The sequence below is a fragment of the Lupinus angustifolius genome, chromosome LG15, assembly GCF_001865875.1.
Source record: "Lupinus angustifolius cultivar Tanjil chromosome LG15, LupAngTanjil_v1.0, whole genome shotgun sequence".
In the NCBI taxonomy this organism is placed as follows: Eukaryota; Viridiplantae; Streptophyta; class Magnoliopsida; order Fabales; family Fabaceae; genus Lupinus; species Lupinus angustifolius.
This window is the reverse complement of record NC_032023.1, coordinates 18,623,762-18,635,167: the sequence shown is the minus strand read 5'-3', so window position 1 is coordinate 18,635,167 and position 11,406 is coordinate 18,623,762. Positions and strand designations below refer to the sequence as shown.

Below are 11,406 nucleotides of genomic sequence, written 5' to 3'. Positions count from 1 at the left end.
AAATATTTTGAAAATTCTCATTCGTTATATTCTCATATGTTATACTAATATATATTCAAAAATTGTTAAGATTTTTAATCTTCTTAATCTAATATCTTTAATATTCTATTTATGTTATACTTATCATTATTACTATCTTAATATTGTAAAAGTAACATTGTAATATTAGAAGCAAACACTAAATCTGAAACAAAATATATTTATAATGAGTGTTGCCTAAAATTGAAGAATAAAAATAAGTCAAACAAAATATAAATCAAATATGCGTTATAATATATACAACTTTGAAAATCTTATGATTATTTTTAAGAGAATAGAGGTAAAAAAATCAAGTATGTAATCACAATAAAATCAAATCAAGGACATAGTTTTCAATAATTTTAATAAAAATAAGACCATTATTATATTAATTTCAAATTGTGACTCATTATATTTTATAGTATTCAATTTAGATACAATTTCTTGATTTTATAATTGATCTTATGTGCACCTGTATTAATTTATAGCTTGAAATATACTAATAATAATTCAAATCTTTGTGTATTAATTTTACTAATATTGTTTTATATTATTTTTTGTAAGGAATGATTTAATGAGCTATTATGATGTGATAATATATTTCTCTAAATATTAATTTCATTAATATTGACATATTGTTTCTTATAAATCTTCTTCTCCTTTCTAGTAACACTCAACCAATTTGCATACATGTGAGTGAGTTTGAGAATAGAAGATGATAGATTTGTTAAATAAAATATGTGAAATTTATATGATAAAGAAGTTATATCTACAACAAATGAAGAAAAATTGAAATAATATAAAAATAAAAGTTGATCACAATTTGAGTTATATCATACTTATGAGTTGGTTTTAAAAGTTGAAGATGATAAATTTGTTGATCACAATTTGATGAAATAATATAAAGTATATCAACTGACTGCCAACATAAACATAAATTAAAAGAATAGTTGTAAGTGAGTTTGAGAGTTGAAGATGATAAATATGTTGAGAAAGGAAGAGCCACCTTAAGAAAACTGCAACCTGAACAATTGTGAGAAAAACTACACAACATTTTGTATCTCCTTTATTATTTATTTAATGAGTCATTATGTTTATATTTTTAAAAAAATAGTAAAAGATAGTTTTAATCGTGTGTGTAAGGTTGTATAGTAAGAGATGGTGAACTTTTGGAGGGGAAACTTTGCATGAGGTATTGACATGTGTCCCTAAGAAGAAAACTTTGTATAAGGTATTGACATGTATCCTTAGGAGTTTTTTTTGTTATATATTTATTATTAGTTATTTAATGAGTTATTATGTTTATATATTTAAACAAATAGTAAAAGATAATTTTAATTATGTTTGTAAGGTTGTATAGTAAGAGGTGATGAATTTTTTGAGGGAAAACTTTACATGAGGTATTGACATGTATCCCTAAGAAGCAAACTTTGTATAAAATATTGACATGTGTCCCTATAGGAGTTTTTTTTGTTATATAGTAAATAGATTGAAGAGAAAAAATTATGGAATGTTGTCAGAATTTTATACACTTTTAAACCAATCATAATTTATTTTTAATTATCAATGTCTCTTAAAAAATAATACAAGTCAGCGATGAATAATGTACTAAGTGTGTATAAATATTTATATAAATAATAGATAAATATTATATTTAGAAGTTTTTAACCTCATTTTTTTTAAATCTAAATTAGTCAAAGATATTTAGAAGTGCATAGTTTGTCATATTCATAACCATATCCACCAAAAATCTCATTTTTTGTATTACTAAGCTTTATTTCCTTATTGTTTATGTAAGAAATTAATTCCTTTCGATGTGTGTGGTTGTCCTCCCAACAAATATCGCTCTTAGGAATTGAACCCCAAATATTTTAGTCTTTTTAGGATCAAACGAAATCTTATACCACTAGATCAATATGTTGTTAGTACCAAAAATCTCCTTTTGAGAATGAGAGTATTCTATTGAGGTTATTTTTTCATCATACATAAAAAAATTTATAATCATACATATTTCATTAGTAAATCCTTTTATTTCTCATCATAACAAATCATAATATTTAAACAAGTTATATAATCATTTATCCACATGTTTTTCTCAACTAAGTTATCTGACAAACTGATATCATAATTGGGACTAATCTTTGTGGGGTTTATAACTACATATCTTTTCAATCAATTGCTTCATCAAGAATTTGTATCTTCTGTCACTTCCTTGGGAACAATATATAACATGCTTGCGTGTTTATATTTCCCCTTTAAAAAAGTATATAAAAATGAATGTATGAAATTTGTAAACCAGGTAAAGTCATCATTCTCATTTTCATATGGGAATGTGCCTGCTAACTTGGTTTTATGTGGTTGGTTTTTGTATTGTATTTTGGTATTGGTAAGGTTGCTTGAGCTAGATATATGCCATTTTTTGCTCGTCTCACTTCAAGAATCGTCACCATATGAGTTTCTTGAGGGCTCAACAAACGATGTAGCTTATGTGTCTCAATGTCTAACACTTATTTCTCTCAACGTCCAATTTTGTAATACACCTTTTGCAGTCCATGTTTTTTATCACATCACTGGGAAATAAGATCAGAAGAGTAAAATGTCACATTCTCCTCAACAATCACAACTATGTAATGAATTCTTGTAAATTTGTAAATGGCACCACATTATCTTTTTAATGACTTTTTATAGTATTTTAATTCTTATAAGTTAAAGGCACTCAATTTTACACTATCTAAATTCCTACAGATTGATTTGGCAAAAAATTTCTTTGCTATATCAAATAGTATAATATTTACATATAATCGAACTAATGGAATATGATGCATTAACAATAAAAAAAATACTTGCTTCTTTTATCAAACAAGGATAGTGTTGTATGAATCAATATGAGATTATCTTAGTACCTGGAAGGTTGGAACTAATGAAATATGTACATTAATAAATGACACTATACTATACAATAATTTGAGTATAGTAAAATATTAATAATAACAACTCGAAATATCAAGGGGTAAACTAAAAGGGATGATTACCTTTGCATTATAGGCGTGACACCCAAGTTTGTAGGACCGGATCACCCGTGTCAAATGGTGTCTCATTCTATGTTCCAGGCTAATTAAAATATAACTTTTTGTTATTTTTTGTTTTTAAATTTTGTCTTTTATTCATGTGACAAAATGTAACATGCTTGAGACATAGAAGAGAATGGAAGGTACATAATTTTGGCCTTCAGTGCCACACATATATATCAACCTTCTCATGTCTCTCTTTCAGTCACACGAAGATACATGCTGTTCTTTTCCACTCTCATTTTTATCTTCCATACATCAAGGTTTGTAGTCTTAGTTAACTCGAAGAAACTTAACTGCACCCTTCTTCTGCAGTCTTTTTCTCCCCCTCAGAAGATGGGCACAACTCAAATTTGCACATGCTGCCACAAATATAGACATATTATTATATACTGCCTCATTATTCTCTTTGCAGCTTCAACTTCTATCTTCAACAATATAGTATTCATGGCTGAAGGTTATACCCCACTTCTTTTCTGTTTAAAAAAACAAATTCTCCTTTTTTATCTAACTTCTGTTATTTTTATGTGTGTATATGCATGCAGGAAGAGCAATTACAAATCTTAATGAAGTTACACAGGTACACAATTAACTTCTATAAACTGAATTATATTTCCCAATACTAACTTGATATCTATACATAATGTTGTTAATTAAGGAGTCACTGTTGGTGAATGAGAAAAGTTTAAGGAATGAACTGTAGAAGGTTGTGGTTCTAGTGTCACTCGTAACAAATTAAAAAATAAAGTTATAATGTGGTTTGATGATTAGGGAGAAATGGTGAAGTGAAGAAGATTGAGCGTTCGAGTCTCAATCATAACAAATACTAACATATACTAACATTTTCCCGATAAAAAAAACATAATGCAGTTATTTAGATATAATTTGAACCTGATATTTTTCATATATTTAACATTATATACCCATACATTTATCCAAAGCTATTCTGATGATCATGGAACATTTTCCATTTATTTATTATGCAGAAAGGAATGAAAGAGAGGAGAATGGTTATGGTGGTAAAAGCTCAGATAGGTTCAAAGCCTCCAAAGTGTGAAGGAAGATGCAGAACTTGTGGTCACTGTGAAGCAGTTCAGGTTCCAGTTGAACCTATATTTCAAAGACATAGAAGCCATTATTCTACAAGGGCCACTACTTATTCTTCCAGAAGTGATGACTTTTCCAACTACAAACCCATGAGTTGGAAATGCAAATGTGGGAACTACTTTTTCAATCCATAATAACTGAAATTAAAAGGGGTTACAAAACAACCCATATATTTATTTTTTGGAATAAATGTGTGGATAACTCTATTTCTTATCTTTGTATATGGTAGAGATTTTGGCAATAGTGTATATTTCTGGTTTTTTTTTCCCCTTTGACTGACTTGTTTTATATATCAGAATAGCATATTGTTATCTATGTACTTTTCTTTTCCTTGTTCCTTTGTTCATTTTGTTGTGTACTGTGTAATTTTCATATGAGAAGCAAAAATTATTATGAGAATATTTCTGCTTATAAATTTATTGAAAAACAATGGGATGTGACTTGTGATATATGAAAATGTTTGATGGGATTCATAGCAAAATCGAGATATCTAAGGAGTTAGAGAGAGTAGTGTGTCAGAGAGTTCTGTTTTCGTATTCTACAAGATTAAGATTTTTGCATCAGAAATCAGAAGGAAAAAACGATGAGGTATTGCAGCCACCTAGAAGGGATAGATCATAGAGTCCACGACAGCATGCGTGCCTAATGATCTTATGTTGTTCATATTATTTAACACATGTTGTGTTGTCATTTTTATTAGCTGACACCAAGGTATCAGTGATGAAAATTTTGAGGAAGATTTCAATATGGTTCATCCATTAATCTTTTTTCTTTTTTGTTACTATCAAATTATCATCCTAGTTTTTGGGTAAGCAAATAATTCATTTTGAATTTATGGATGCTCTACCAAGAATTAACCTACAATTTTAGGATTCAGTGGAGCTTTATACTACTACACTAACGTCATTTATGAATTAATCTGTTAACATAGTCTACCAACTTTATAAATGTCCTTTTCTTTATTCATCCCAACCTTGGAAAAGTATGAAAAAGGGTGTATATGTTATAATTGATAAAAATGCAATTTTCTTCATTATATAAGTAAGCATATGAATATAATTAACATAACTGATATCCACCGTCTAAAATGACTATTCATTAATAAGACTTATTTAATTCTTATTTTTACTTAATTAACTAGTAGTTTTTTCTTTCCAATCAAATAATGCAAGAATATTTTGATAACAAAACAAATATTGTGCATAAAACTTTGAAAATAATCTCATAGAAGGGCCAAAACTAAAACCATAGAATGATCTTATAAAAAAGACTCAATTGGGAAATTAATAAAAAGATCAAACACAGATTGCTAATTAATGTGTCAAATTAATGCTTATTGTATGATACATTTAATTGGATGGAATCATCTGTCCTGATTTCATGTCTTCATTCTTATCTCATTTCACTTATATATTGACATATAGGTTTAATATATTATTTTAATAAAATAAAATGACGTGTACAAGAAATTGTATGGGACAAGATCCGTTCCCATTCAATTAGACATACTTTTAAAGTGCTACAACCTTACAATTCTTATCTCATTTAATATTTCTTAGTTAGTTGTATTGGAGACAACAAAACTTATTTTGTTTCATTGTCTATCCGCTATTGATTTATCCTAGACAAAAAAAAAAGAGTTAAAGTTTTTATAAGAATAAAAAATAATAGTTTCAGACAAAATTGAAAAGCATCTCATAATTTTAGATAATGTCATATGATAAGTAGATGTAGTACTGAAGGTGCAAAGTGTTAAGATAACACTTAGTTTGCTTATGTTTTGATGAAGACAAATGAATTAGTGAAAGTTTAAAGATAACCCAATAAATTAACATGCCAAAGATTTAAGGGCTTCATGTTTAAACTAGAGTATCAGATATGTGTCTTAGTTATTGAGTCTAGGTTAGGTAAACCTAGATGCAAATCTCACAAGTTCTAAAAACTATCATATCATTTACATGAGACATGTCATCTAACTTATTACATGTCCATGCATTAATCATACATGTTATCTGTGTATTTTAGGCATAACATAATGGTAAACATGTATAGTTGATAAGCGTAACATATAGGTAGTTTACCATTCAATATCTTAACTGAAAATATGACAGTTAATCCATTAACGTGAAAATAATTTTAATCAGTTTCAATAGATAACTGAAAAACAGAATTCAGTTATTCTAAATAGCCCGTTAATCGATTAACAAGACAATGAATCGATTAATTGGGCATAAAACAGATTTTCTATATAAACTGTGTTTTTACACCATGCTTTAAAACATTCATTCGTTCATTTTTAAAATTGTTAAGTTGTATATTTTCGTGCTCATTGTATGTCATATAGGCAGAGAGAATTGCATTTGAGAATAATGAGAGATGATATCATGCTTAGAGATTAAAATATCATCCATCGCATGTGATTAAATGTGTTCATAATTCTATCTTATCTTGCATGATTCTTTCATTTCTTTTGGAAATTTCTTAGGGTAGAAATTACATGTTCTTCATGATTCTGATCTTATACATATTCATAATAATTTGTGAGATTTGTATAGGGTTTATAGCTTGTTCTTAATTGTAATATTTGAGCTATTTTGTGCTTCACATTACTCTATTTTTGTAACAAGGAAAGTCGTCTCTTGGTGTCGTACCACCAACGAGACACAGAGAGTCTTCACCAAGACTTGGAGGTCTTGAGTATAGAACATACTCTTGGTTGGGGCTGGATCGTAGGAAAGGTTTTCCTAGGCGATAGGTAAGGTCAAACCAAGGTAGGGGTTTTGGGAATTCAAGAAGGTAGCATTCAAGGTCTTGTAATTGGAAGTGTGTATGTAATAATCATTGACTTCAATGTTAGTAAAGAAAATCTCCCAAGATCAGAAGGGGAGGACTGTTTCTTACCCTTATCTCTTTACTGTTTTAAGTTGTTTTTAATTGCCTATTATAACTGATAATTTGAATATAGTAACTCTGCCATATAAAGATCATTTCTGTTCAAATATATATGTTGTATCATTTCTGTATAATTTGTGAGTGGTTGTGTAATCGAGCCATTCAACAACTGTTTGTTAAGTGTGATTTAATCGATTAATGCAATCCTTTAATCGATTAACTGAGTAATTTTTCAGAACAAGGCTTTGATGCGAATAGTGGTATTTATGTACAACGACACCGAATCAACTCTCTTCTAAGTGTATTCTGCCACTGATACCTAACATATACTTCAATAATTTCACAAGTTGGAGTCATAACCCCAAATGATAAGGGCAATATCATGTAAGAATTGAAGTATTAGATTTTAAATCTTTTATAAATTCAAATAATAAAACCTTGTGCAAATTTCCACCTGTAACTTTCCGTTTCTTTAGCCTGGCCCAAAAGCAAGAACTAAACAACACTCCACTAAAACATGGCAAATTGGATGAGTTAGATTCGTTTGAATGACATATTTGTTTTTTCATTACAATAAAATTATACTTTATAATTAAAAATAAAGGAAAAAAATATGAATTTGTTTAACTAGTAACGAAGATAATTCTAACTCAAATAGGACAGAGAACATTAGTTAAAGAATATAGGCTAGGTTCTCATGCAATACTTAAAATATGTTATACAGTGATTAAGTTGAAAAGTTTAAAAAATAAAGTAAAAAATTGTGGTTTGAATCTCACTTATAACAAATTTAAAACATTTGCCGATATAAAATCCCTCATAATCCCCATACTCTAAATAGCTATCCTTTCCCTCTAAAACATTTTGTATCAATGCTATTAAATTTGACGATATAAATAGAAGATTTAGTAAGAGTATAATATTTATTTAAATGAAACACATTTTTTTAGCCTAGCATGTTTAATGACATGAACTTATAATTTTTTAAAGGAATATAAAAAGTATTATTCTAATTTAACGCAATGGTGGATATGAATTTTAGAGGAAAAAATTTCGCCTCAATCTTTTTTAAAATCATTATTTATTTCCACAACTATTTATTCTAAAAAAGATGGAAAATTTTCCAAACCAGATATTATTTATTCAATTAAAAAATGCTTCATGTAAAATATTATTTAAAGTTTGGGTGAACTTTTTGAAACCATACAAGTTCATGGGAAGAATAAAATCATTTAAAAGTTTATTCAAATGTTACACACATCATGCAATATTATTCATCTCATGAAGATTGACAATAGAGAAGTAATCATAGAGCATCAGCAAGAGTATATATGGAAATAAATTGATACTTTTCTGAACACTAATCAAATTTTCCCAATAGAACTTGATGCACCATGTTGTCAAAATTCAGAAACGAAGATCCAACAAGGGCTGAAGCAGAATCTTTTCCCAATTTCTTCAATTCCAAAGCCTTTTCTTTCATTTCTTTACCCTTTTCCCCATCCATCAACTCCCTTATAAGACCTTCAATTTTATCCCTTTTAACATCTTCTATCTCCAACCCAATTCCCCATTCTTTGCAGCAAAATAAACAATTGGTTTGTTGTTCTGCAAAAAAAGGCCAACATATCATTGGAACACCTCCACATATACTTTCCAACGTTGAATTCCAACCATTATGTGTCAAGAATACTCCGATTGCTGGGTGACCCAAAACTTGTTCTTGTGGAACCCAACTTGTTAATAAACTTCTATTCTTAGTTATTGTCACAAACTCTATAGGTAGAACAATATTTTCACCAGCCACAAGATCAGGTCTTATAACCCACAAGAAGGTTTTGTTGCTATTAGCAAGTCCCCATGCAAACTCAATCATTTGTTCTCTTGTCATAGTTGTGATGCTTCCAAAATTCACAAATACAACACTGTTGGGATCTTTTGTGTCAAGCCATTTTAGACATTCTAGGTCTTCGTTCCATAGGTTGGATCCAAGGGTTTCTAAGTCCTTGTCGGTTACATCATTTAAGAGAAAATTCAAGGGACCAATGGTATAGATAGGAGAAGAAATAGTGGATGATAGTGCGTGCAAAACATTAGGTTCTAAGGCATCAAAAGTGTTCAATATGATTGCAGAAGATCTTTGACATGTTCTCTCGCTTTCCACCATCAAGAAATCAAACATAATATCATTTAGGTCTGTAACTCTAATGAAGCTTGGTAGATCCCTCAATCTGATTTTCTCCATTCCTGGCACCCAATCGATGGCAGTATCCAAATATCCATTTGTGATATAACTTGAGTCTGTATTTCAAACAAATGTAACTCTTAGCTAAGGACATAATCACAGGTTTAAAACTTTCTATTTATAAATTTTTTCTTTTATTTATGTCACAATATGTAATTAACACGAGACAAAAAAAATAAGACATTGCTACAAATATTAATGTCTTTTTCGTTTACCTAAACCCAGGTAACATTGTTATATTAATGTCTTTTTCTGACAACATTTCTTGTAAAATAATCTGATATCTCTTAATTAATGTGGTTGTGGGTGAATGCCAAAATGTATTTCAGAATATAATAAAAAAATTATGCAATCATGAAATTTTGTCATAATTAGTAATAAAAATTCAACCACACTCCCTAAACACTAAAATTTAATTTTGAATATTGTATAAATATAATTTTTTTCATATCTCTCTTACCTATATAGTTGTTCTACCGGTCACAAATAGAATTGTAACCATGGAAAATACTTAAGATTTGCACCAAAATCTTCATTATCTCTCACTAACTTTTCATTTTTTCTGTATACACACTTTTAAAATACATATAAAAAAGGATATACTGACTATTTTTTAGATTCAAAAAATATAACTATATTATAGACTAATATTATAATGACATATGGAGAATATAAATGAACCCTAATAAGAACATACAGTAAACTGAACCTTAATCCTTATTAAAAATGAAGTAATTAATGGACTGAGACGTGTACTAACATAGTAACATATATATATATATATATGGAGAGAATATTATAGTTTTCATCAAACCGTTTCTAATTATAAAAGATAAGGAAAAACTGACCTTTGAGGGGTAGTATACCCTTTTGAACAAGTTTACGATATTGGAGATAAGCCATGAAACCACATGCACTAGTGGTCCAAAACATAACTAGTGGTATTCCAAGTTCTTGGGCAGCATCAGCAGTAAAACTCATAACACCATCAGAAAATACATAAGAAACAGGTGGGATATTTGAGTCATTGTTGAGTTTGGAAAGAAGGTTTCTAAAGTGAGGTAAACAATTTTTTCCAGTGGAGTCAGATAATGAAGGTATATCTTGTGTGGCATCTAAATTATCAGACTCAGGAAGACCATCATGGATTGTTTCAAAATGAAATGAGGGAAGAGCATTGAGAAAATCAGAACCTCTTGATTTGAGGAATCGTTTATGGTTGTATTCAGTGTTGACAAATGTTATATGAAAACCTCTAAAATGGAGAAGTTTTGCTAATTTTAGCATAGGGCTTATATGGCCTTGTGCTGGGTATGGAATACACACAGCGTGAAGCTTCTCCATTCTCTCCATAGAACCCATTTAGTTTGTTACCTTCTTCTTCGTTCTCTACGCAAAAATCTACAAGAGTTCTCCAGCTGCTGCAAACTCGTGTTCCAAACACCAAACTTTTATAGCCAGTGAAGACACTTTTTCAAATTAATAATGGGTCTATGTTTGAAGTTGCAACATATTAAGTATGAATAGGGAAACAATTAAATAAAGAGTTTAAAATTTATACAATAGCGTAAAGTTTTTTATACTGTCAATAATTCACCATTAATTTATATTACTTTTATTTTTTTGACAATCAGTAATGATTAACAAATCAACGGTGAATAATTTACGGACAGTATAAAAAACTGTTACAATATCAATATATATGTATTAAACCCTTCAATAAATGTTAGTTGGCTCATAATGATGGATCTACTATAAATTAGATGAAATATTTATTGGCATTGATCGGTGGGATTTTTTTAGTACAATCTTTTTTGGTACAATGGCTTGGATTTAATAACCGGATCAAATATACAAAATCCACCATGTTGTCTTCATAACTTTTTTATATAATTAATGATATCTCTTTATTTATAAATAATACCTATTTTTTGTATGCGTCACTACTCATTTAAATAAATTTCATTGGTAAGAAATGAATATAGAAAAAAAAGTATGAAGTGATAGGGTATGAGTTTTATACATTGTTATATCATCATTATTTATTAGTCATATTTAATAAACATTAACTCATCA

At 28.9% G+C, this 11,406-nt stretch overlaps 2 protein-coding genes across 2 annotated transcripts; one reads left to right on the top strand and one right to left on the bottom strand.

Moving 5' to 3' along the window:
* On the top strand, positions 3,314–4,621 carry LOC109327268 (EPIDERMAL PATTERNING FACTOR-like protein 2). The gene is made up of 3 exons (XM_019560337.1): positions 3,314–3,543; positions 3,632–3,666; positions 4,073–4,621. Exons 1-3 carry the CDS (start codon positions 3,423–3,425, stop codon positions 4,325–4,327), a joined length of 411 nt encoding a protein of 136 aa, XP_019415882.1. The 5' UTR covers positions 3,314–3,422; the 3' UTR covers positions 4,328–4,621.
* LOC109327866 (7-deoxyloganetin glucosyltransferase-like) lies at positions 8,410–10,718 on the bottom strand. The gene is made up of 2 exons (XM_019561041.1): positions 10,179–10,718; positions 8,410–9,386 (listed from the first exon to the last, which is right to left on the bottom strand). The coding sequence occupies exons 1-2, from the start codon at positions 10,690–10,692 to the stop codon at positions 8,446–8,448; spliced, it is 1,455 nt and encodes a 484-aa protein (XP_019416586.1). The 5' UTR covers positions 10,693–10,718; the 3' UTR covers positions 8,410–8,445.